At 36.8% G+C, this 27,992-nt stretch overlaps 1 protein-coding gene across 3 annotated transcripts; it reads right to left on the bottom strand.

Annotated features, from left to right (window-relative positions):
- Positions 1-33: 33 nt before the first annotated feature.
- HLTF (helicase like transcription factor) lies at positions 34-26,394 on the bottom strand. Of its 3 annotated transcripts, none has more exons than XM_075157598.1 (24): positions 26,278-26,394; positions 24,719-24,929; positions 23,941-24,107; positions 23,347-23,480; positions 22,267-22,367; positions 21,471-21,545; positions 21,069-21,260; positions 20,847-20,942; positions 19,769-19,817; positions 17,929-18,016; positions 17,150-17,229; positions 16,174-16,263; positions 15,854-15,951; positions 14,374-14,517; positions 13,414-13,552; positions 12,536-12,671; positions 12,124-12,303; positions 11,551-11,672; positions 10,143-10,321; positions 6,933-7,061; positions 5,385-5,497; positions 4,905-5,085; positions 1,863-1,943; positions 34-1,215 (listed from the first exon to the last, which is right to left on the bottom strand). In XM_075157598.1, the coding sequence occupies exons 1-24, from the start codon at positions 26,295-26,297 to the stop codon at positions 1,063-1,065; spliced, it is 2,958 nt and encodes a 985-aa protein (XP_075013699.1). In that variant the 5' UTR covers positions 26,298-26,394; the 3' UTR covers positions 34-1,062. The 3 variants fall into 3 exon arrangements, with proteins under 3 accessions (XP_075013699.1, XP_075013700.1, XP_075013701.1); XM_075157599.1 differs by having other exon boundaries at positions 22,267-22,364; positions 26,278-26,393; XM_075157600.1 differs by lacking the exon at positions 16,174-16,263.
- Between the last annotated feature and the right edge of the window lie 1,598 nt (positions 26,395-27,992).

The following is a 27,992-nucleotide window of genomic DNA, read 5'->3' as shown; positions in this document are numbered from 1 at the left end:
GGAACAGACAAGAATATTCAACTAATATTCAACTGAGATTCTTCAGTGCCATTTATTTCTTTGCAGTACACGAACATGAGTAGTTTACAAAATTCTTGCTCTATAAATCGAGATGCATGCAGATCAGCACTCCATTAAGACACATGTATGGAACTGGAAAAGCACTCAGCAGTGCAGGAAAACTGTTAGAAAGCTGGCAGCTATTAAAATAATTTGTTCTGTTTAATTTATTTTGCAAGTGCTAACTGGTTCACTGATGAGTGGGTCATATTCTACTTTGCATATAGCACAGTTGTATTGTTCAAAGTGTGTACAGAAATTATTAGAAAGTGTGTTTTCAATACAGGCCTATGATTCTAGCATTTTATCCAAATCACAAAACCTTTACTTTTACAAAAATCAGTGGAATTCTGTTTAAGGGAAGTAAAGTATTAAAAGAAAGTGTTGTGCAAATTTAAGTAGTTTATTTTTAATAGCTTCTGGAAAGTAATCGACAGAGGAACTCCCTGCTGCACCTGTGTATTATTCAGAAATAGTAAAAAAATGTTTTAAAATTCTAAATTAAATACCTTTTTTGAACATAGTCTGCAAAAGTAAGAATTTCTTATGAAGTAATCACTGACCACCTATTCTGAAACAAACAATCCAGATGATCTGTTTGGTTATCAGGAAACATTGAGATCGAAACATGAAGCTAATCCATTTCTTAATTCATTTACCTTTTGTTACCTTTTCACCTCTAAAAAGAGATTGAATTCTTGCAAGTTAGAATGCATGAATATGCATTTCTGTTTTGAGGAATTTTTATGTATTTTAGTGTTGGACATAATAAGCAACATTTCGAAAAAATGAACACTGGAAAGATTTCAGGAGTGCCAAACAAGTTTGTGAGTTTCTAAATTATCATTTAGGAGCAAATTAGTTTTTATAATTTATTTCAAGCATTTATGCTTTGACCACAAAGACAGCAAAACTAAAAGTTAGCATAAGACATGTAACCTGAAGAGCAATATTAACTAAAATATTAAATATATTATTTACTCAAAATACCACAGTTTCAAGCTATAAATCAATTAAAGCCTTAATTTCATTAATTTTGGTTTGTTTTACTTCACTTGCTGAAGGCTTTTTGGTAGCAAAGGCTCCTGCTGCAAGTTCCCTCTTCTTATTCTGAATTTTCAGCATATTTTCTTCCACTGAATCCTTCACAATGAACTGAAATACAAAAAAACCCCCACTGAAATGAAGGGGTTCTTTTTTTTTTCTTTTTTTTTTTAAATTAAAAAGTTTAGGATGAGAAATTTAGGTACTTCGTGGAAAAAAGTTAAAAGTTACAGCACAGTTACATTATTTCGTTATTACTTTGTAAAGAAAACACAAGAGGGAAAGGTTATAAAGCAGTTGGAGGAAAAGGTTTGGGATTCTCATTTTTTTGCCCCGCGCCCCCCCCCCCCGCCCCGAACACTTTTTGGAAGAATATCTATCTCTTCTTTGCTACTTATATTAGAAGAGAACCTGTCTTCAAGCTGCTATGACAAAAGCAAAAGCATTCTACATACCTTCAAGACAATAAACAGTAATAACCAACAGCAATAGGCAACAGCAATACTACCCCATCTTAGTCACTCCAAATAGCTCAACAGGAACATCTAATTTCTAAAATTATTATTTCACAGGAAATAGGTTACATTTAATAAAATCTTAAAATCCAAAGCCCGCATTTCAAAAGTCACACCACAATTTAAGTTTACTGGTAAGACATACGATGTCACAATTCTTCTAAAAAACAGTAAAGCTTTTTGTAAAATAATTTATTTATTCATAACCAGAGAACTATTCAAACAGATCATCTCTCAACTCACCTTAGTAATAACAACATCATGCTTCTGACCCAGCCTGTGACACCTGTCAAAACACTGGTCTTCTGCAGCAGGATTCCAAGCCTATCAGTAGCAGCAATGAACAAGTTAAATAACCTCCCTTCAAAATACACAGTAAGATGCACATGGAATCACAAAGAAGTTATCGTACCATCAGCTCTTGAACAAATATTGCTTGCAGATTAATTACTCCCAACCTAATGTCTCACTGCTTAAGCATCCCGCTATAAAGAAAGTTTTGAGAACTTCTGGTTATATATTCATAATAAGCAGGAACTTCAGGTAAATGCTTTAAAAACTAAGTTTGTTAGGAGTCTAGAAGACATCAAAACAATCTTGTTATCATTTTAATTCTGAAATAAACACTGCATATACTAACTGCCTCAGTACCCTTTTCCTGATAGCAAAATCTAAACCAGCTGAACACAGCCAGTAGACTAAGTTCCCTGACTGTTAAGAAAGCCCATGTATACTTCCATTAGTATATGCAATAACCACCAGTTAGGTAAACAAGAAACTTGCTGAACGCAAAATGGTCGTGTACGTGTTCCTACTTATGCTTAGGATATAACACCAAATATAAGGATTTGTGAAATGCCAAGTCTGTGCTCTGCATTTTTCCAGGATGTTTTTTCTATCTAAAGGTATAGTACTACTAGTTCTCACAGAATGGGTATTTAAATCTACCTAAAATATTCTGTCTGTGATAACAAGTCTCATGCAATGGGCTCACCTTGCCATGTCACCCACATACCGAAAGTTATCTAGGAACTCTTCTTAATGACTCCTTTCTATAGAAGGGGGGAAAAAACAGCACTAGGCTAGCACGAAAAAATTCATTTTAGATTCTAAGAACCTCTGATGCCTAAACACACTTAAGACATCAAACTGCAAGATAAAAGCCAAATAAGTCTTGTTTCTGCAATCTAAGGTAGTGAGCAGAAGTGCAACAAATGATATACCTGTCACTGCAAGATGAACATTCCTGGCAAGCTATGTATGACAAACCATTCTAATACTAATCTGACTGTACAAATAAGATGTCGTCTTGAGGAAAGACCTAGCCCAAACATGCACAAGCATGCTCCATTCTATCTTTGCTGTAGTTGAGGAGGACCAAAGTGTACTACTCTCACTCTTCTTCTATTATCAGTCCAGGAAAGGAAAACTGAATTGCAATACCTCTATGCCCTTCTGCAGTATCTCATACAAAGGATACTAAATTTTACATGGGAGAATATGAAGAAACTTGAGCCTCAGAGAAACATCTGTATACTTGTAATACTCTTGCATTAAAGATTCGTATTTCTTCCTAAAGGTGAGAATTCAGCAGATATGATTGTATTTAAACAAACAAACAATTAAAAAAAAGGGGGGGGGGAAGTAGTCTATGGTTGGATTTACGTTCCTCCCTTGCCCGGTGGTGTAACACCTCTCAGAGAAAGAATGCAGACCTCTAAGCTACAGTTCTACAACAAATCAACAGAATTCGAGTAGAAAAACTGGTTACCCCACTGGCTCCAGAGGTATTTCTGCTTCTTAAATCCTATTATTGCTGCTAATAAACTTCAAGGAATGCTAATGCATGACCGAATCTCATTCGGCACTGAACATTCAAAAGTGAGATCATAAAAGATCATGTGGTCCCACTGCCCCTTCATCAAATACAAGTAGTCAACCACTGCCACTTGGGATGGTTACCAGCAGGATGAGGAGAAGTGTTCAGTGGTGTATAAAGGCTGCAATTATATTTGGCTCTGGTTTGTGAGGTATAACTATATACTGTAGATGACTCAGTGTTAACAATGCTTAGCTTATTTTCTTAAAACTGCTTGCCGCAGGACAGTGTATGCATTATACCTCATTAATTATCTCCACAGAAAATGAAAATTCTCTTGGACCTTCCACAAGTTTTCTTATTCAGAGAATTGTTTTAAAAAATAAATTAAAAAAAAAAGCAGCAGTTGGACTAGATGGTGTTGTAGGTCCCTTCCAACTGAACTATTCAATGCAACACATACAGAAACAATACTTGTGAAGATGTATCGCAATTCATGAAAAACCTTTTCCCAAGGCAACTTCTCCATACTCACTCGTATTTAATTCCTTTACTTTATCAAGTAAGTAACTTTCGTCTTCATGCTGTTATTATCACTAACCTGATGTCCAAGCTAGTACTTTTTCTTTACTATTCATGTTACCAGATGCCCACGTCCAAAGCTACACTATTATTTTTATTTACTTTGGTTTTGTTTTCAAGTGCACAAACTGCAGAATTTGTCTCAGTTTCCAACTGCCAAAAAACTAGGACATCAGAGCAGAGGAATAAATAGTGGGGAAGGAAGGAAGTGAACAGAAAAAAATTCGATGTTGTACAATGACACAAGAAGACATGAACCAACTCTGTTAAGAATACCATTTTGCTATCAATTAATGTAATTTACATTTTTATTCCTTACAAATAATTTTGCATTCCTGAGTGCTTTAATGAAAGGAAAAAACTGGCTAAATTTAGGTATCACCATCTTTCTCAGTCTCCTACAACCACAAAAAGTAACCTCAGACTAATGTCTTTATTTATAAATAAATTCACAAAAATAACAGAAGAGACTAGAGCAGAGAAGCACTGCATTATAACACAGAAAAAACCATGCTGTTCCTGAAAGTCCACTTATGGCTTTTGAAGTTATCAAATGGAACAATCAGAAAACCACATTCAAAAGTATCAGAGAGAAAGAGAAAGAAATAAAGAAGGAACCGATATCAAATGCTACACTGTAAGGTGTCACACCACTTTGTTAATAGTACTACTAGCATTCCTTCCGTTCACAGGAAATAAAGGGACAGAACAAAAATACTGTGTTAAAAAAAAACATGCCAGGGAAGCAAATGAAGAAAGCCCTATTTGCCCTTTAACAGCTAGTCATCAGTGTCGTTCATTCTCATTCCTTCTACCTCTTAGGAAAACACCAAAGGAGCTTCACCTAGATTAAGCCGGATCATTATAAACAACCCATTACTCACAGGATCCATTAAAAACACTCGGGAAGCTGCTGTCAGATTTAATCCAACTCCACCTGCTTTCAGAGACAAAAGCATTACAGTTGGGGATCCTGCTTGGCTGCTTTGGAAACACTGAATTGCTTCTGCTCTTTTCTTCTGTGCCATTGACCCATCCAAACGAGTAAAGGCAAACCCTGATTCTCTGAAGAGAAAGTAAAAATGTTCAATTTAACAATCCATTTTCTGTGACAACAGGAAATAAATACATTAAAATCCTGACCTCTACTTTGAAATGCATATTTTAAATTCTGCATTTAACAGGCAATACATTAAAAATAACAAGAATGAAATTCAGGGCTTTATTCCACTAAACGAAGTATTTAAGTAGTTTGTTCCTCTTCTGAAGTTCTAAAAATCAAAAGAATACTATATTCTTTGCGAGATCTTTCTACAACACCATAAGAGTATGTGTTTACTAAAAATGACAGTAGTTCTACTTACTTCAAGGGCTTTTCTATCAGTGACAGCAAAGTTGTGAACTGAGAAACAATCAGACATTTAGCAGTTGGATTATTCCTCCGTAGTTCTACCAAAGCATGCATGAGAGCATTTATCTGAAATCAAATGAAGACTTATGCAGCTTATTCTGACTTGGTTAGATTCCACTCCTACAAGTGCTTTGATAAAGTTCACGTCAATTGAGAAATCACTGTTCAATAATACCTTTTAAACAAACCGATCTTAAATTCTGTGGGTAGGGTTTCTTTTTGTTTCGAAAAGAAACTAAGGGTTGAACACTGTTAACGGTCCCGAACTACAGGGCGATGGTGCTTTGGGGAAGAGGATTCACAAACCCGTCTTCCAGACACACTTCCCACTGTCAGGAGTCAACAAGTCTCCCAACTTCCACGGTATATGGAAAAAAAATAGAGTACTGGAACTCTGAAAAGCAAGACTTAAGCAAGGCACAGCCACAAGGCGAGTGCTCTACTGTAGCAATACTCAAGAAGCGAGAAAGGCTTCCCCCAGGAATATTCAGGCAAGCTATGCAAGACCCTTGGCTAGGTATGACAGAGGATAAGGAGGCACCAGAAGCACTCTTGGGACCAACATGACAACAGAAGGAGCAAGGAATTGGATCTGAGGCAGAAGAACCTTGCCAGTTTTCTCATATAAAGTTTAGCTATGATGAGGTAAAGAACCACAAACTAGAGAATGCAACTAACTGCACCAGGTAAAAAAGAAAAAAAAAAAATTAAAAAAAAAATCTTAATTTATTCTAGAGCACAATATCCTAAATTAGTTCTTAGGTCTCCACAGAAAGATTTTTAGGGAATAAATTTATAACCAACTTTTGAAAGAACAATAACTTCATTACAAATTAAAATTAAAAATTTAATGTTTCAGAAAAGCAATCTCAAAACAAAAAGGTCGAAGTACAAGCAGGAAGATTTCATTTTTGGCAGCAAATGCACAATGAAGGTGAGGCAAAAAATTATGTGGTAGACCTTGAGAAACAGGTGTGCAAAGTAAAATAAAAATATCTCACTAGTTTACTTAACAAGTGTTATACTGAACATATGATGCCCATTTAGTTTTCCCCTCTAGAGCAGAATAGATATTCTTTAGACAAGTTTTAAGAAAGAAGGATTTATTTAGATTTTTAGTTTCCAAAAGTAAATTAAGAGCTGAATAGTTTCAGTGGTTATAGAACTACTCTATCTTCAGAAACAGAAACAAAACGCAAAACAACAGCTCTTTTACCGAAAGTTTTATTTAATTAATACACATTTATGTACTGCACAATGACTAGCATCAAATAACAACTGGCACTCCTTTTGTCTTGTTTCCCTGCTGCAAAATTTGTTTGTGATGAGATTTTACTATGTATTTTCTCCCGTGCTAGCTAGACATGCTGTGCAGACTTTTAAATAATAATTTAAAGTATGTTATGCATATGTAAAGTATGTTCAGCATATTTACATAAAAATTCTAGAGACTGCTCTACAAAACCATAATGAAAGCCAAGTAAAACACAATGGAATGTACCTTTGAACTGGATACCCACTCCTGATCAGACTTCTTTCCATAACTGGAGTCTATTTCCTCTTCTAGGGGACATTCCACCAAGTGCTCTACTCGAAGCTCATTCCTACAGAGAGGGCATTTGGCATTTGGCTACGAAAAAGCCCAAATAATGTTAGAAGAAACACATTAAATCAAATTATTTATAGCGAGTACTAAAGATCACCTTTACAAAGCACCTTTTATGAAATTATATTGCTGTTCATACAAAAAATCCTCAAGGAGTACATTCATTCTTGTAGCACACTGCTTTTTCATTTCTGACATAACAATCAAAATATTTTATTTTTGAGAACATTAAGGTTTTAAAAACACTGAGCCTTTCTTAAAAGTGGTCTTCTTTCTGAGCATATTATACTTGAAATAAGCAGCTCAAGATTTAAAAGCAAGCAAATTGGGCTATGGGGAGAAGACTATTTAAAATATCAGAAAAATAAACCATCTTTCAAAGACAAGATCCTTCTTAGTTACAAACAAAGAATGACCTTTTACCCTTTTTCTTCAAAGCCTGCACAGAAATAATAGCAGTCTGATGAAATATGCTTTGTCAGGGCCAGACACAGGGTCTCTTTTCTTTTTCCCCCAACAGACATGAGAAATGAGACATAATTTAACACCAAAAGCTTTTTTCTCTGAAGCATACTCTAGATAAGGCAAAATTTAGAATTTATACAATAGCACTTCCATAGGAGTACTCACAAAATTTAACAAAACACTGTGTGCACTATACAAATACACAACTTTGCGAAGCAAAAGTGACAGAGTGACAGATGCGAAAAGCTTTTGCATAACAGAGCAACCCTTTAGAATTAGCTAACTGGTTTATATAGCAATCTGGCCACAGAACCAAGGGATCTTTAGACAGGCTGCAAAGCAGACCTCACAAAGCAGATGAATACTGGGCGCTGCTAATCTAGAATGAACCTCTAGCCAATTAAAGAGGCTGGCAGTCATAGTCTGCATACATGAATTAATTGCAGCAATAAAGATATCCTTTCAAGAAACAGAATCTTCACACAAAGCAGCTTCACATTCCATTCCTCACTGATGGCTTAATGCTCTCATTTGTATTAATAATGGAAACCACAGGCATCTTGCCTGGAAGAATCCTGTTTGAACCCAAGCTGTTTTGGGGGAGGGGGTATGTGTTTGTTGGTTTGCTGTGTTTTTAAGGTGGTAAGTAAAGTACTTTCCCAAGCTATTTACTAGGAGAGAGTTGCACTGTAACCATTCAGGCACAGGAACTACCCAACTGAGATGCAGCACTAGGACAAATACCTATCCTGTGGAAATACTGAATTCCCCAACTCTGGAATTTAGATGTCTGTCAGTGTTTTGGCTGGAAGCTGCAAAAAATTCCTTGGAAATTTATTTAAATCAGGAATAATTCTGAACATAAGAAAGGCTTACTCACTCACTGGTTTATAAACTCACGATAGTTCAACTTCAAAAGAGCAGAATCTACAGCCACCTCCTTTCAGAGTTCACTACTATGAAAGCAATCTATGGAACAATGTGGGATTGGACAAAGGCCCTAGTTGTACAGATTTCAAGGTCCTTTCTAGGCAACGCATAGTGAATAACTTGACTGTACAGTCAAGTAATACAGGTTCCATCACATCATAACCCGATTTATTTCTCTGCATGCCTAAATACACCTGAAGGTTGAGTAGGGGCACCGAATCTGCTACAGACACATCAAGAACCTCTGCACTGGAAAAAGGCCTCTGCAAGTGCTCTTTCCTGCGAGAATAATTTCACATCACTAAATTCTCAGGGACTCTTGACTGGGATATCTGCATCAGAACCTTGCATGTCTGGCAATGAAACAAAGTCAATCTACATGCCAGACAGACAACACTTCCTACCTTTGTCTTGTTTGGTTGACTGATTAGGCACAATGTCCTGGTTCCAGCTGGGACAGGGTTAACTTTCTTCCCAGCAGCTTGGGGGGTGTGCTGTGTTTTGGGTTCGGTGTGAAAGGAGCGTTGATGGCCCACTGATGCTTTGGCTGTTGCTGGGTGATGCTTGCACCGGGAGGGGGGAGCACAGCCGGGGTGGTGGACCCAGCTGGCCAATGGGGTATTCTATACCATGTGACATCATGCTCAGTATAAAAACCAGGTGGTGGGGGGGGGGGGGCTCGCCCCCCGTTCGTGACACTCGGTCAGCGGTCGGTTGCGTTGTGCATTGCGTGTTTTGTGTATTCTGTTATTGTTGTTCTCATTGTTATTACTGTTCTATTTAGTTTTATTTCCATTATTAAACTGTTTTTATCTCAACCCGGGAGCCTTCCTACTTGTGCCCTCCCGATTCTCTCCCCCATCCCACTGGGGGGGGTGATCGAGCGGCTGCGTGGAGTTTATTTTTTGCTGGCTGGGGTTAAACCACGACACACAAGCAGGGACTCATTTGTCCCCTGCTGCCTCCTATAAAGAACACCACCTAGGGTTAGCCTGGCACTTGCAGCCCTACTGTAGTTGAGTAGGAGGCAGAACAATTCCAGAGAGGAAGTGCAGCAGCACTGGATACAGATGGTGAGACTACCACACTATCAGATTGCCCTAGAAAGGAAAGGACAAACAAAAAGGAAAAGTATAGCTTAGAAGTGCACAAGAAAAATAAATACTATGTTTTTCAAAAAAAAACAATCAAAAGACGCTCATCCACAAGCTTATTCTGGAGAGAATCCAGAGAAGGGCCATGAAGATGGCCCTCTAGCAAGGCAGCTATTTCACCGTAGAAGGTTATCAGCTTGGAATAAGAAAAGTAGACATGATTTTAGTTCAACAGTCAACTTGGTCTCTTTTAAGCACAACAATATATACATGCATCGCATCACATCACATCCAAGCAGTGAAGAGACATCCAGCCATATGGAGGTATACAATGCTGCACTGGATGCCATCACATTTACCCTAGGGACGAAGAAAGGTGAGAACTAGGGAAAAGGTCTTTGAAAATACTGATGGATCTTAACACTGTTCAGTTTGACAGCTACTCTCTCCGTAGTTTGACTTCAGGCCAATAGTTTGTAAACCTAGTTATCAGCTAGGTTATAAACTGTTCACCATTTATGATTTAGAAGAACAATAGCTAAATGGCCTTCTGGTGATACCAGTTCATTGCTTTTGAATAGCTATTACAATTAACTGTAACCATAGAACAACCAACCTGTTCGCTTCTGATGACTTCAAAAATACATGGCTTACAAAACACATGCGCGCAGCGTGTGATCACAGGAAATGACAGTGATTCTAAGCAAACTGCACATTCTTCATCTGAACCAGAGCTCAGAACCAACTTCATTTTACTCACTAATGTCTCATGCAGTTCTTCAGGAGTTTTATTATCTGCAAATATAGAAAGATACTTAAAAACAGATTTCCATACAGGAAACACTCTGACCTGGCACACATCAGCACAGTTCTATTGATCAAAATGCAATTGGGACAGTTTATACACAATGAGGATATAGTCTACAATGTATAAAACCACAAGCTGCCAAATACTACAGAAAATTCCGACCTACTATTCTGAAACACATTAAGAGTAATCTTACTCGGAAAAATGGTAATTAGAATTCAAAGAACCTCAACTGCATGCTCTGTGATAAGTACACGTGCGACACAATGCCTAATGGGAACAAGCAATTGTCATATGACAACTGTTCAAGTAGTAACAATACTACGGAGATGACACTATAGTTAAGATTGCTTTATTTTTTAAGTAAAGAAATTCAAATCATACTTACTAGTTACTAATTAATTTCTAAATAATTATTGAACAATTATCCAATCATTTCTCCTGTATTTTTCAGGAAGATAAATGAAAACCTTCTAAAAAAAGCTCTGACCATATCTCATCGGTCTTTCAGTTTCCTGAAAAATCACCCCTATACCAATGGCATCTCAAAATAGGATTCTTCAAAATACTAAACTTGAGAATTCTCAAATTTAGAGTATTTCAAACAGACTATACTTTCTTCTGAAAGAAATGCATATAATTTTTAACACTATGCAGCTGTACAGTTCTGCCTTGTCAAAAATAAAATTTCACTCTCCCTTCAGTCGTCTGTGTTCACCCTTCCTAACAGCTGTTACAGAGTCAACAGTTTCCTCTTCTGCTGAAGAGGCAATGGTTCTGCTGACACGGCTAGCAATCTACAAGCCATTCCCCAAAGCCCCTCTACATCTTCTCTCACGAGGCAAAGAAAAAAAATTTGCTGTAAAAGCACTTCTGTAAATTATTACAACAGATACACTGCCTTTTAACAAGCCTTCTGCATTTGGCTCTGCAGAAGTCCTCTTCGGTCATTTCTGTATGGGCTGTCAAAGCTTATTAACTCCTGCTTCTAGCCTTTGTACTACTCATATTTAATTGCTTTTGTTCATATTTGAGTATATGCTTGAGTACCCACTTCTCAAATATATTCAAACAAAGCTAAAAGTTCAATAATCCAAGCTGAAAAGAGGAAGGCTGAAGCTAGAAAGCTTGGTAAGCACACAAACGTGTTTCTGTTCTTGAATACAAAGTGCAAGTCCTGTTTTTAGAAACACAGGAACCAAAAGCATTCACTCACCAGCTGAAAAACTAGAAGATGTATTTATACAAAGATGAGGATGACAACAAAGCTGCCTCAATCTGAGCAGGACACCAAGGATGTCAGCATAGTGAGCTAGTACAGTCCCTTCACTGAAAAATCTGAACAAGAGTTTTATCGTTAGTGTGAAATGCTACAGCCTGAAGTAACATATGACATCAAGTGATCAAGTTTAGCTGTTAGAATGATGTTCTGATTTTTCACTTTCCTTTTTGAATATATTTTCTCAAATCCTCTTCTGAAACAAGGTACAGAATGCTACCAGTAGCATGATCTACTAGAAGAAATTCTAACACATGGTGACAAAAATTGTAAGGTCATTCTTTATGTACCTGGCATCCCTTTCTGTTTCTCGCAAGACAGAACTTCTAATATATAGTTCTGCAACAGTCTCTTCAGAACTGAACTGACGCTATGCTAATTTGCAGTTATTGGCTTATGGCATACAAACTGACACACTCTGCTTCTAGAGCTAACGTAATCAAAACTTCCAAAACACAAATTTGTGATACCAAACTTCAACCTTCAAGATTAAGAAAGCCTTCTACTTACCTGCTAATAGCAGCTCTGCCCTCCTTCTTCACAGACTGATAGATTTGTCTCTCTTCCTCTGTAAGCGTAACATGCTGAATAAGTACTTTACGTTCTGGTAACTCCAAAACGGGTTTTCCCTTAACTTTACTTGTTTTAGTTCTTCTAAGGGTAATACTCCTAATCAGAGACTGTAAACGCCTAAAAATACGTATATAGACAATACATTACCCAGCATTACATTACAATATAATTCATTAATCTAAAATATTAAATAATTAGAATTATTTAATATTAATTTGAACTAAAAAAAAATTGAAATAAGAACTGATGACACATGCATTTCAATTTTAAACGTGAAACACTAATTTGTCACATTGCCCAAGCACTGCCAGTCATACTCGTTCACAAACCCTTTGGGAACACTTCATACCCAAGTCCTCCTGGAGTTCCCATTGTGACTGGACGTTGAATTGTTCTGTGCCACCACTCTCGATCAGTAAAAGGTTTCAGTTTTAAGAAGGAAATAAGAGACCACAAATCTTTTACAGAATTCTGAATAGGAGTGCCTGAACAGAAAACAAACAAACAAAAAAAGATTGTAAAACATCAAAGAAACTAAAAACCACAAAATTTTAGTTAAAGTTCTGTGCTTTCTCCAAACCATACACTATGGACAAGGTCTCTCATAAGTAGGCTGACGTGTCATTAAGTATAATAAATATTATTTTCTTAAAAATATATGAAAGTGAGAAAACTGCAGCTGTCAGTGCTAGGAAGACTTGGACGTTAATCCTTCCATTTCAGCTTCACCAGCAGTGGTTACATCATGATCATCTTTAAATTACACTTAAGGATCATATGCTTGCACGGTCCCTGGCAGTTTCTAGGATGACTATTACATTTCACAAAGCTACTGAGGTTCGAATAAGTACGTAAGAGTGTGAGCTTCTAATCAGACTTAACATGCCAGTTCATAAACAGGTCCGTTTTTACTTGCACTTCCACCAAACCTGTGTATCAAAAGTTATTTTAAAATTTGTGTTTATGAACTGAATAAAAATAGAAACTAAAAAACCAAAAAAACACAAACAACAAAACCACAAAACCAAGCAAACAAAATAAAAAAAACTAAAAGAAGACATCACTGCTCAAAAGACAAGTTAAAAAAACATTCCAAATGAATCTGACACAGACAGACATTAACCATCTCCCAGAAAAAGCCAAAGTGGAAACACCAAGTGGGAAACACAAGATGGTGCTATACTAAGATGATTTGCACTGCATTTCCTCTGGTGTCAAATATTTTACCTGTAAGTACCCATCTTCTGTGTCCCTCCAGATTTAAGGCAGCTTTAGTTTGCTGAGCGTTTGGATTTCGTATAGTGTGCCCCTCATCCAACACAATTCTCAGCCACTTGACTTTGTGTAAAGGGCTGTCACCTCTGATCTGAAACACAGTATTTTTTTAATCTTTGACTCAAATTAAAATCCTTTTTTTGCAATTTGGATTAAGCAAGCTATTAATATAACAATTCTACAATTAATAATGGATAGTATTTGTTCGCATTTCGTTTATTTATCAGCATAGAAGAGCAAAACTAAGAATGAGGCATTCCTTCTTTTAGATTTAATGATTCCTGGAAAATGTTACCAGTCTTCTGATACTTGAATATTGAGGAATGAGCTACAGCAAAAATAAGCTAAGCCTGAAAAGAAGAAAGGCTTCAAAGACACATAGATATGGAAAATGGATCAGAGAGAAATTTAAAAGTTTATATTATACTTAAAGACGTAATCTTCAGGCTTTTAAAATGGCTGGAATTTCTATTTAAACATCGCTTTACAAATACATCTCATGCAATGAGCTACTTGGCTGCAGTCCATGTGCAGCAAGAACTATGGAATTACGTTTTTATATGCTCCGTATTCTTTGAATTTGATAGGGGAAGGCAGAAATGGGAGCCTCATGCCACTGAGACGTGGGGAGATTTACATACTTGCCATCCTTTTCTATCCTTAAAAAGTCTCTTCCTCAGGCTGCCATAATTGCAGCCAAATAATTTTCTCTAGAGGAGCAAGCAATAAAAAACTTCCTTCGTTACCACAGCAAACCCATAAGAAAGTATGCAAAGCAAACTCGAAACTACACTTACAACCTTTTGATTGCCTACCAGAATAGCACTTGAATATACTGCCATCATTAGCCCAAATACCAGGAGTCTTGAACAGTAAGGGATCTTCAAAGAACACTTTTTCTCATTTACTTACTCCGTAATCAGTAGCTAAGATGTTGTATGTTGTCAGTACAATGTCTTGTTCTGAAAGAACTGATGGGTCTTTGCTACGGTCAGAACCATAATAAACATAAATATTTACATGAAAATCTCGGTGGATATGTTGTTCAAACTGGTCCTGAAAGAAAAGTTGTCAGAAGTCATCCAAAAAATACTGTGTTACTACATAATTGTTAGAATAAAATTCTTGTAAGTTGCCTTAACTAAAAACCACTTCCTCCAGCTCTGTGACATTCTACATTCACTTATATAACAAAAGCAATTTGAATTTTGAATTTTTACCTCTCCACCCAGGTGAGAAGAGGGACCAGAAGTAGTCACCTCAGTCATTAGTAACAGACACAGTATCACATTCTGGTAACTCTAGCTCTACTTCTTGCACAGTGTTAATTCACATCCTGATGGTATATGCACTTCAAAATCCCCTGATCCTCCCAAACTGTAACAGAAGAGCTTTTATGTTCTTTTTCACTTTCTACCATCATCTTCTCTTTGTTTATTCTTTCATTGTTCATTTACAGCTTCTTCCCCTTACCGAGTTAACCACGTAAGTTTTAACCTAAATGACGGCACAATTGTCGAAGTATTCATTTTAAAACCAGTGGTTATATTCCCTACATTTGTTCTGTGAAGCACTCAGCATACAGTAATCTCGACAGCCAATAAAAATCAACAATTTGATTTCTGAAGCACCAGACTCGCAAGTTTTCTTTTTAAATAGTTAATTTGGTTTTGAATTGACAAGAGAGTACTTTTTTTTTTTACACTATTTGATGTTTCCCAATTATATGATTTCAATGTTTTACCTACAGTCTAACATTGTTTCCTTTTCTTATTAATGTTCTAACCCCAGATAGCAAAAGCTTCCAAATAAAACATAACTTGAAAGTTAAAGATATCCCCTTAATACTTGTATTCAAAATGTCATGAAAACAAAAAAATTTAACTCATGCAGAGACAGAGCTAGAAGGGCCCTTCAGCCTGTTCACTCTAGCAGACCTACTCCCACAAATCACCAACAAGACTGCCAAATTACCGAACACCTCTAGCAAATGAAATGTCACATGCATTATCAATAAAGAACAGTAACATTTTATTCTGAGCATGCAAGAAGAAGGACCACTCTCCACCGTCCTCATCTGGTTTAAGAAGTTAAATCACACGAGTTCCAGAAGTGCCAAAGTAAATCTGCTTAGTCAAAAGCAGGGAATGGAAGTGAGCTCATTCTTTCTGATAGCGGTGAGCTCGCTACTCATGGAACTGCACTCTCATTACAATACTACTCCAGTTTTTAAATTGCTATCAAATAAATCTTCCTTGTGAAAGCAGCTTTGTTTCATAAAAAAGGAAAACCATGACCTTTCACTAGCATGAGAGACTACAGGGAGTACTATTTCTACAGCATCATAATCAACATATATCACATTTACACATTAAAACAGCTTAGCACTTACAATCCAGTTGCTTAGGACAGACAGTGGACATACAATCAGTGTTGCTCTGGGGCCATCATCAGAATATTTCTTCTCAACTGACTGAATGCTAGTGGTACCTGAGAAAACAGGTCATATTTAGTGGCGTAGCAGTTTACTTTAAAGCAAAGTAGGAGTTCAAGAAACTTATGGTTCCCTGAAGTCCTTTCTAAATTTCTTTACCTGAACAGCATCAAAGCAATTTACAAAGACATAAGCTTCATTTATTAAGTCAAATATGTACAATACTTCAGCTTAAAAAAACCTCAGAAATTAATATTATCTGTTTATCCCTTCATTACCTTTTCTCTTTATTTGTCTTTTTAGGCAAGTAGATGAAGATAGAAGAACAGATGCAAAACCTGTATCTTCTTGGATAACACAGGAAGTTGCTGCAAAAAGCCAGACAGATTTTTCACACCATGCAGAGCGTGTGCGTGTATTTATTTTTATGACATGCTTCATAAAAGTCAAACCTGTTAACCAAATTACTTCTCCTCTCCAATACAATAATGTAGAATATCTCAAGTTGGAAGGGACCTATAAGGATCGTCAAGTCCTATGTAAAACTAAACCATGTGGCTAAGAGCATCGTCCAGACGCTCCTTGAACTCTGACAGGCATGTGTGCAGAAATATAGTATCTTATACATCTATTTCAGGTTATGAATCTTCAGAGGAATGCAGTTTACCAGTCATTTAAAAAAAAAAAAAAAAAAACCCACACCAAAAACGTATAGCACAGGTTTCACTCCAAGTACTTCAAACCTAAACTTAACTGCTTACTCCAGAGTACCTGTAGCCCTTTATTTTTTTTCCATGCAAGATACTTAGTTCAACAAATGACACGTTCTTGCCTCTTCATGATCACATTTCAGGTATTTACCACAAAAGATTTAATAACACTTAATTTTCCGAATTTGTTTTTCCAACCCTAGTGCCCTGACAACAAGTCTATGTCAAATTCTAAAAATCTTAGCAATTCTGTTTTTCACCACGCGTTTGACCCTGCTCATAGCTGAACCAGTGGTGGTGTAACAGGCTAAGGAAACAAACTACAACACTTAGGACTAAAACATTGCTTTCCTGTTCAGCAATTTCTAAAATTTTCTGCTTACAAATTTTGGTTGCATAAAAAACAAAGAAACAAACAAAAAACCCCCAAGTAGTTTAGTTAATTCCTCTTCCAGTTAATCAGAAATCCTATTCAGTTTGGCTTCAGAAAGGAAGACACCAGGTGTTACAGTAACCAATTAAAAAAAAATTCCTTGCAACTTACTTTCCGTTTGTTGCAGTAGCCATTCTTCAGACTCTCCCAAGTCACTGCTTCCTGAATATCTGGGTTTCTTGGCTTTATCTCTAAGACATCATCATTAAGAAAGAAAAAAACCAAACCCTACAACTCTACTACTGCTTGAATTTACATATTAAATCTCAAGAGCATAAAGCAAATGAACTTGATATTGCAAATAAGATACCACTGTGATTTGAAAATTTTCTCTTTAGAAGGGTTAGAAAAAGGGAAAGTACAGAACACAGAGCTGCAAGGGTGAATGATGCTTGTAAAACTTGGTATAGATTATCGCTGAAGTTCACATCAATTTTAAGAGGCTAGTGTGGTGGGAAGGTTCAAACACGTTAGAAAGCTTCACAACTTCATCAGCTCAAAACTGTCTCTCTGTCAGAAGCATGCCTCCAAAGCATTTCTGAACCACTTAAAATCCCCATTGATACTAGAAGAAAGATTACTTCACAGCCAGTTTTTTAGATGACACACATTGATGTTATTAGACACCTTTACTACTGAAGGAGACATCCAAGCATGCAGTCATGCAAGCCACGTAGAATGAGTTAATGCTTTTTTAATATATTCCAAAGTGCAACACAGATACAGAACACTTATGACAAATGTAAGCAGAAGTATAGCATACTGAAAGGTAAGGAGAGAGTCGGAACACATTTTAGGCTAAGGTTAATCATAACCAAGTACCACTTTATTCTTACTCAAAATCTATGTAGCAAACCAACAAAAAGAAAAAGATTATTCCAGCTATCTACCTTTTTGGAAGACAACTTGAGGATTTCAACGGAGTAGTTTCAAACTTTTTTACTTTAGAAACACCAGGCTCCATCACATTGCTAGAGTCTTCATAAAGAAGAAATTGGTATTTATGAAAAATATACGTAGTCTTCAGCTTGGTTATCAAACCAACGTTAGCATAACTTGAACAAGTACAAACGTCCTTTGAAACAACCTTAGTTCTGCATGGGATAAGTACTACTGATACTGCGATCACAAATGAAAAATACAAATACACTTAAAACAATTTTAAATATTTACAAAGTCATAAAACGTGTACTGAGTTTGCAGCTGGTCAAAAACAAACTGTCAAGGAAAGAGGAAAAACCAAATGTAAGCATTGTACTGTTAACAGTAAGGGTAAAGTTCTATAAAGAAGTTTTAAATAATGGTAAAGGTTTTTTATGGGTCAAACCTTACTAATTAATGATTTCTACATTGCCTAAAACTAAATGAGTAACAGCAACGTTAACAGAAAAAATGTGGTAACATCACAGATGCACATGTGGGGCATTTGAGGGGGCTGCAGGGGAGGTTGTTTTATTGGTTTTTTTTTTTAAAGGTCTTCTATCAGGTAGTGAACAAAACATCACTCTGCGCTCTGCCATTAATAGCATATCAGAAGCGAATGCAAAAAAGAAAACGCATTAGGACAGAGTTAATTTCGAAACTGAAAGCAACAGCACTTGCAGAAAGAGTTTTGCTGTAACTCAGGTAAGTAAATTCGTGTTTGAATTCCAGATTTAAACTTTAGCAAAGATTTTTTTTTTTTTAATATATTAAAAAAGATTTAATACAATCCTGAAGATGGCAAAACTTGCAAAGACTCAAGAAATAGGTACCAATTTAATGTACAATAGAATGAGAAATAGGGGTGGGGGGGTGTAAGGGTTTGAAAGACATTATCATCACTTTTTCAGATTAAATAATAGTAGAAACAGGCTCTTCTCTCACTGCTGTAAATAGTATCTTGTTAAAATGCTTGATGCTCTGGAAAAAAATAAATAAGTATCTTGGATGCTACTACGCATTTCAACTTTGGTAAAGGTTCTAATTTTCTGGTGACACATATTGACCACCATGAAAGTCTGCATTTTCTCCCTTCCAGAGTACTGATAAAAATAAATTTCACCAGAGGCAGTTCATACTAATGTGTTCTCTCCTTATCAGTTCCTTTCATTTCTCTTGTACTATCAGTTAGGCCATCCGTATTAAAATTCCTTGCACGGGACGACAGCGAGGGAAAGTTACTGCAAGAAAACTTCAAGACCCATACATTTCTTCAGTCATTTTCAAGAGCATGATGAGTTACAAAACATACTAACAGCAAGTATAATTCTTCATACACATCTATAAATTCTCCCAATTCAACCTGAAAACTCCAGGTGTGATAAAATCCTTCTAAATACTTGTCATTTGCTCATTACTTAAAAATATTTAAACAAAAAAAAGTGACTTAATACAGAACCTAATTACAGTTTAAGTACTAATGTTTACTGTTCAAATAAACAAGATTCTAACCGATGCATAAGTGCTCCTGTTTTATCTACAAGGAAGGAAAAAGGAAAGCAAAAGGAACCCAGAATCTATTTCCTGGATGTGGTAACTTTCCAGGCAGGGTGCAACTTTCTCACAAGGCACTTAATCTTTTCACATGTCAACTGAAACATCTTTAAAGGTATGTTTTAAATACTTCTGAGATACTTAGCTTCTCAAGAGTTTGTGAAGACTAGCACTGACCACAGACTAAGAGTACCCCAGCTAACAACATTAATTATCATGCAAACATTACTGGACTTTTTAATAGTTTGCTGTCACCTTTACATAGTCTGCGTCCAACGTTGTTCATGCTGTTAGTACCAGATTCCTATTGAGGAATGGAAACTTTTATTCTGTAATGTAGCTACTGGAAAAGACGCCAATAACATTATGACACTAATCTGACCAGTGATTAATTACTGCTCTGAAATATGAAAGACTTGCTTAGTGGCAAGTCAGTCACTTAAAGGTGCTGAAAAAGCTATACTTTTTTTTTTTTTCCAGTAGCCACATACAGAGTTCAAATGAAACTGTAGAGAGGCAGAGGAGAGAAACTCAGTCTACACAGCTGCCCTAGAAAGAAAACACACTAATAGCATTTCCCAGGTAACATTCTGAGGTCAAACACAAAGCATTATTTTGTTAAATTTAGACAAGTACGGTAAAACGAAACAAAACCCCCAGTCTTAATACTGTCAGGGAATATTGCATAATAAATCACCTAATCCTAGCATTTAGTTTATTTCATTATCTTGAAAATCATATCGTAACGAAAGCAAAATGTACTTGAACTACACTACCTAAGAGTTTGCACATTGGTGTTACTTCACTAACTGTAGCTTCCCCTCCTCTCTTCACTTCAAGTATTTGGCAAAAATATAAACCGAGACTTCTTTATTTATTTATGCACTTTATATCAAGACCCTCTGCTCGCTATTGTGGTTGTTTCAGGCACTTCCTCCAAATCACACAGGAACTATGCATGCACAGCGCCAGAAAAAAACACCACTTCTATTTGTGCAGTCACAACTTGCCTATAGGAGAAACTTATAAGAAACTTAAGAATTTATAAAACTTAACATTGAAAGTGTTTATGCCTTTATAAATTCTTCCATGGAGTGTACTTAAGCATACATTCCTAAGATAAAACAGTCTACAGCTCAATTATAAACTCTGAAGTAACATAGTCCACCTACCTTCAACTAATCTACCCTATTCTTCCTCTTATTCGATCAACTTGAATAACTTTTTCTACAAAATGTATGCAAACTTCATCATATAGAAAGTTATTAGGCACAGGGTTTTTTATTAACTGCTATATTAACTCTGTTAAAACAATCTTTTTCTTTCATCTCACCTCATAAAACTTATCACTTGTGATCTTTTCAACAGGAAGAGGCTTGCCATCTTGAAAATTTGTGAGAATCAATGCAATAGTAGTAAGTGTTTTACCCTGCATAACAGAAAAGAATGTCATTTTTTCCACAGATTAAAAAGAATCACATGACCAACCAATCAAGAAACATGCACAGACAGACGTTCTGTATAAAAAAAATTCAAGCTTGGTAAGTATTATTACCAGTCCCATATCATCAGCCAGTATTCCTCCAAGAACATTTTTAGGTTGCTGCTTTTCTGCAAAATTTGTAAGTATATTGTAATAGAAGTTACTTCTCTCTTCCCAAAACGGTGGCAAATCAGTACTGTTCTCACGTGAAACCATCCAGGCTAATGCCTGCTTTTGATGGGGAAGCAAGAGTGTGCCAACAGCCTGCAAATTAAAGAGATACATTATGCGCTATTCACATATTAAATATGACATTCCGTTTTTGGAAGAAAAATTTTTTTATAAAGTCCTTTGTATCTACTAATTTTTTTTTCTGATTCAAGCATTTCTTGTCCAGACAACAAAGCTAAATATGCACCTAGATGTTTGAGTATTTATACTTTTACAGAAAATGGTTTCTAGCTTAAGAAATACCTCTGCTCCTTCCATTTCACAAGTTTTATCATCTTCTTTCAGATCCTCAAACAATTTGTCAAATTCACTTTTAAGCTGCATAAATGAACACAAAAATTGCAATTAAAATTATTGCCATTAAAAATAACTCACTAAATAATCAATGACTCTATTAAATTACAATTACCTGTCATGTGGTAATCAGTATAGATAAGTCTACCACTTTAGACCTGATTTGCTGGAATATGTTTGTTAGCTACTGCTATATAAAAATCAAGTTCCGTTTTTCCCAAGACAAACACATGCCAATACAAGAGAGCTTGAGAAGGGATTTCACATCGTTGCACAACACTCACTAAAGCAACTACTTCACTCTTATTTCAAAGAACAAACAAAAAGCAAAACCAAAAACAAACCACCACCCAACCCTTCACTTATCACTCTGGGCCAAATCTGAAGATAAGAAGCCTGGAAGTCTGTTTTTATTTTCATTTGAGAACTTAACATAGTTATCCGGTAAAGCATTAGAACAGAGAAAAACAAAACACACCACCACAACAATGTAAAAAAATTCTTGAACAACCAAAACCTCCCAAAACTACATGGGACTCAAGGCTGTCACAGCTGAAACGCCCGCTTACAGTATAAAAATGAAAAAGCTCAAAAGTTCAAGATGACTTCAGAGCAAATCTTGGTTCAGGAAAGAAAAAAAAAGCAACAGACTTCCACTTCACAAGCACTGTTTTATTAATGAAAAAGTTAAAGGCCCCCACTGTTAAAATTCCAACTTCCAGGTGGTTAAGTATGAAATGCAAACCTGTTCAGTTGTCAACTGCACAGCAGCATGAACCGGAGCGCTATAACTTGGACCAGCTCTCCCAGAAATCCACTTTGATCCAAAACCACATTCTGAACCTACTTGCCATTAAAAAGATAGTATTTTGAAACACAGCAGTATGATGACTTCCCAGTCTCAACCTTCACTGGCTCATGAGTAACAAAGCTGATCAGATTGTGGGCTATAAGACAGTATCTTTCAGCATTTGTCTTTTAGCCTCATTTACTTTCAATGGGCCACAACGGCTTTCCACAAAGCTTCATAAGACTCACAGGCAATGAGCTATGGGTTGGGATCCTTCGAGATGACAACCATGTTTCTTAAAAATTGTTGTTACATGAAATTTGACTTGGTAACAGTATGATGACTGATAACACAAAATGCTTTTTTTACTCCAAACTCTTTTTCTGTTAACTATGTGCAATAGAACCTGTAAGATAAAAACTGAAATCTTGCTATACGTAAAACAGATCTATCCCTCACCAAGTGTTTATTTCTACATGCATCCTTACTCCTGACTACCACTGCTTCCACAAAGCCTAGTTCCAAGAGCATGGGTGCTTTTTGTGCGAGGCTGGCTCTGCAAAGCATCAGGTCTGCTAAGCTCATTTGCTCAGAGACATCTCATCTCTATTTGCTCACACCTCACTAGTAGGATACACGTCCTAGCACTCTGCTGAAAAGCAGCCCTGTCCCTGAAACCCTTACCTTATGAAAAGGTCTAACCTTTCTTAAAAAATTTTTTTTTCAAGTCTGGAGAAATGCAGGGAATCATTATAGATTTTTAAGGAACTTATGGTATCGAGTATATTTCTGAGGTTGCTCAAATGCTTCTCCAATTGCTGGCAGGTAACATAAAAGATAGGACACAAAAGTATACTTCCTATGAAGTTTAAAATTAATAGGGCTCTGCATTATTCCCCAACTAAATTAAAAAAAATCATTTTGTGAATGACAAGACTATGATGAGGATTAAGCCCTTAAACATTTCTTCCAACCAGTGGCAAGTTCAACCTCAATATTTTAAAAAGGAAAAAACCCCAAAACTTCAAGACTTACCTTTCAGAGGAGGAGCCAATTTAAATCCGTGCCTTTTTAGCTGATCTAGCACTGCTTTCTTGTTTTCTTCTCTTCCCCAAAAGCTCATTTGTACAGGCATGGTAAAAGCATTTCTTGCTCCATAAGGGACAACCCTGACAAAAAGGAAGAAAAAACCCACAGCAGTAATCTTTTACTTGTTTGGTTTTTTTTATAATAAACCTTGTTATTTCTTCAGCAAGAGGTACTCCAAAGTGCTTATTTTCATCAAAACACTGGATGTTCCAGATGTTAGTACTCATACTATGTAAACCTTTTATATAAACCACCACGTGCAGTTAATTTAAGAGTTCCACAACAGTCTTTAAGAATTAATTTGCTCTGAGTAGTCTCTCTACATTTTATCATATATAGGAAAGAATGAACTGTATGCAAGTAGTTCAACAGAAGAATAGAAAGTCTGAAAACATGAAGCTTTAAACATATTACCAAGAGCTGTAATTTCTGTCTAAAAGAGAATACTTATAAATAGTTTACAGAATTTGCTAGTGTAGCAACAGAAAACGTTTCCATTATTTATGTTCATGGAACCAAAAACATAATCTTCACACTTACCCTTCAACTAATGCTAGTTTGTTGTCCATAATGCCTGCCAATGCTGCCGCTAGTTCTTTTTTTATATGGCCTACCTGGTCTCCATTCACATTATTTACTTTCACCGCGTTTTTATCATAAGGATTATTGGGCTCCCTCTGAAGTGCAACCATTTCATTGTTATTAACCTACCAAAGCAAAACAAACACATGCCAGAACACATTCATTTAGTTGCAAGTTATTTGCAGAAATATGTAATATACATGTACTTAAGTATCACAAAGCTTAAAGATTAATTTGGTACAGCATTCTGTTCAGTCAGTGTAATAACCTAATACTTATTCAAAATACCAAAAGCATTACAGAAGAGCTACCTGACATATGTCAGCAATTTCAAAAGTATTCCTGAGAGCAAGAACTACCTTCAACTGCTAACACATTTTGTAAGGAAATAAACATCCCTTTTTGTCCATGTAAACAGTTCAAAGGCCTATCTAATTTCTTGTTTTCAGTCACTTTCATTCGCCTTATGTGGGTAAGCAGAGCTACAAAATAACTAAACCAGATTTGAAAGCTTGCTACCTTAATTAAGTTTTGAATTAAAGTTTTAGATTAAGTAAAGAATTCTTTACTTAAGAATTCTTACCGTCAAGAATGTTGAATACAGCAAGTTAGGAAAAAAAGAAGTATCAAAATTATACTTAGTCAAAAGTTCTAGGAATTTTTGAAATTTAATTAAACATATTTTTTCTGAAGCTGACAACTTTTTCTTCTGCTTTATAATTTATCATGCACTTACAATCCCCGTGTAGTATCGTAATCCAACAACACTTCCTCGCAAAGTTCCATATAAGATAGCTGAGTCTGTATCCTCCTCTGTTCCAGAAGTGTCACCTACAGGGAGGAAGTCTTCCAACCCAAGACTGCCGTAAAAGTCAGAAGAGGAAAAACGGGAGTAGTTTCTCTCTCCTCTACAGATATTATATTGAAAGCATCCTCTTGCAGAATCTCTGCAGAAAGACAAAGTGTGGAATATTTGACAATGGCTTTAATAATAATAGAATTATTATTTCCTTGTAATCTATTTTACCCCTTTATATAAGGCTACCTATAAACCCCAGTTTTACAATTTTATTCCAAAAATATTTACCTGAAAATATTCAAAAAAGTTTTATATAAGGAGAAAACTTTGTCTGCCATTTTTTAATCGCCAATAAATTCGTTTAAGCCAATTACAATAAAGCGCTAAACTACAGTATTTGTGCATTTCGCCCTACCTTCCCTCACGGATTATCTTTGTCAACAACATTAAGAATTCTCCAGATTTAGTTACATCTCTAATTATACCTGGCGCAGCAAAATTTCCATGTATTTTCCTAACACCAATTTTTCTCATCTAAGAAAAAGGTTAAAAAAACACCATTTGTAACTGATTAACTCCGTATAACTTCATGCGTATATCCACAAAAGCTGAAATGCTAAACCAACTGTTCCCTATATATTTATTAAGCTTACCTTACCTTCACATCTTGACATCTATTATTAATACTTTGTAATAAACTTTAAAGATAATCAGCTACTCCAGCCTAACCCGGGTAATTACACTACGTATCTCCAGTACAAACGTCCATCAACCAGGTTCCCCTTTTGGTGAAGATACACGTAACTCTCGTTATTGCACACGAAGAGATAGAAACATCTCTGGCCATGCATTTAATGCATGTTACTAACAATTGTTTTAATCAAATAATACAAGTTTCAACTGATATATAATAATCACGACCTTTGGTATATGCCAAAACCACCCTACTGTGTTGCTGGACTAATTTAAGAGTACTGCCAATTAAAATAATTACTTTCCATATACTAGTTATTTAGAGCTTGGATTAGTAAACTTTGGTTTATTTTGCAAACGATATCTAAAGTTACTGTACAATCGGTATTCCACTTTCTCTGACAGAAAAAAGAAACAATTTAAGACGCTTTGAGCTAATTGCAGATGAGCCAGCGACGGGTTAACCAGAAGCCATTTTGCCGCTGCCCTGCTGAAAACCTCTCCGGGAGCCCTGCCAGAACGCAGAGGCCACACGGACGGCCTTGGCACCCCGCATCGACAAGGACAAGAATAGGGCGGCGGAAGCTCCGAGTTTCTACGCTAGCCACCTCCGTTCGCCCCGCCGCCCGCCAGCACCTCGCCGCCCGCGGCGCTCCCCGCCCCGGCCGCCGCCCGCAGGATACAGCGCGAAGCGGCCGAGCGCAGGCGGCACCCGCCGCGATGCGTATCAGCCCAGAGGCGTCCCGCGCACGGCGCGGCACGGCACAGCACCGTGCCCGCCGCCGCCACCACCCCCGTCTCACTTGGGCAGCCTCCACGACATGGCGGCAGCAGGGCTCCCGCGGCCCGCAAAGCCCAGCGAGCGCTATCCCAGCCACCGCTCCCCGCGCTCCAGACCCGGCAGCGGCAACCACCAATCCCTGCCAGAGATTCCACAGACGCTGTCCAATGAAGACACTACGGACAGGAAGAGGACGCTTCTTTGCCCGCCCCGCCCGCCAGCAGCCTTCCGCCGGCGCGGCGGGCTGCGTCGGCGCCGTCATCCAGCGCGACCCGCCAAGCACGTCAGGCGCCCCGCTCTCCGGGGTTCCGGCCCTACCAGCAGACCATGGAAACTTTATCAGACAAGTGGTAGCGTTAATATAAGCGATTTACAGTGGTGGGGAACATGTGCAATTAACCCTAAGTTACAGACAAGAAAGCGTTTACGAGTTTGCAGAGATGCCAAGAAAATGAAAGAGGATGCAAAGGGCAAAGCATGAGGTCGTCAGAATGTGATTTTCTGAAAGTTTATCTGGTAGTAAGAATTTGATTTAGAAAGTAGCATCTCTAATATACTAAACAAGATAAAAGCATATGGTACACTACCTTATGCAGAAATAGTATGTTCCTGAGAATCGCTGAAGTGTCTTGTGTGTGAACTCATCAATCATTGCCGTGGACAGTGATAACTAAAAGCATTTATATCCTTGCAGGATAGAGCCTTTTAGAAAAATATTTTCATGTCACTTAAGTGAAACCACTCTGAAGTTCCCTACAGCTTCTCCCAAAAATTGTAACCGAATGAGCTGTCATTTAAGTCAAATAGATACTTGCCGTTACCAACAACAGATGAGGAAAATAGACTTTTTCTTCTTCATTGGCCTACTGTTTGTTTTTTTTTTTTTTTAAAAAAAAAAAAAGATGAGTTTTAAAAGCTTCCTTTGCTAAAAACCGAATACTTACATCCACCATTCCAGGGTTCCGTTCCATTCCATTTAATAACTGAAAATAAATACTTTCATGAAGTAACTGAGGCAGCCACTGCTATCCATTGAAGGAAATGTTTTCTCAAAAAGGGATTTATGCAGCAGTCTGCTAACGTGGATGCTAGATGAAAGAAAATTACATACTTTTGTTGAAAGATACAGGTTAATGTAAAACAAACAAAAAACAACGAACAACAGCAACAAAACCAGGAACCAAATCCCAGCTTTTCAATTACTTATCCTTAAAACTTTGCCAATAGATTTTGTATAAAGATTATCATCAGGGCAAACTGTCCCAGCATTAAAATCTAATGTATCTGATGTATAAATTCATTGGCTTATAATAGATTTGCCAGACTAACTTTGTCAGAGGCAAAGACAGTAAAAGAAAACCCAGACTAACAGATTGATTTTTTGACTGGATTTTCTTCTATATGAATAAATAATTTCTCCTCTTTAGATTTATACAGATCTATACAAATTTATACAAATCTATCTATTGCCATGGTCCTAGATAGTTTTAAGACTGATTCATTCCATCTTTTAGAAGCCAATTTTAACTTCAGTCTACAGAGATCTTTCAAACTGAAGCGTAGTTTTCCAGGCAGTGTTTTTCATTAAATTCTCACAGATTCAGTGGTTCAAGATGGAGTTTAAAATCTGTCCGTGTACCTGTTTTGGTCAATGCAAATTTGCAGGTCACAAATACCAAAATAAAACTTCTATTATAGCATTTACAATTAAAGCTATATACTTACAAGGAAAACTAT

The sequence above is a fragment of the Calonectris borealis genome, chromosome 9, assembly GCF_964195595.1.
Source record: "Calonectris borealis chromosome 9, bCalBor7.hap1.2, whole genome shotgun sequence".
NCBI classification, from domain to species: domain Eukaryota; kingdom Metazoa; phylum Chordata; class Aves; order Procellariiformes; family Procellariidae; genus Calonectris; species Calonectris borealis.
Note: the sequence above shows the minus strand (reverse complement) of the source record. Positions and strands in the feature narration are given on the sequence as shown.

Coding starts and splice junctions, on each gene's coding strand:
- HLTF (XM_075157598.1), bottom strand. CDS start 26,297: ATGTCGTGGAGGCTGCCCAA. Junction 24,930..26,277: donor ATGTCGTGGAGGCTGCCCAA/GTGAGACGGGGG, acceptor GTCTTTCTGCAG/AGATTCTGCAAGAGGATGCT. Junction 1,944..4,904: donor GAGTGTTTTTAATGGATCCT/GTGAGTAATGGG, acceptor TGCTACTGATAG/GCTTGGAATCCTGCTGCAGA.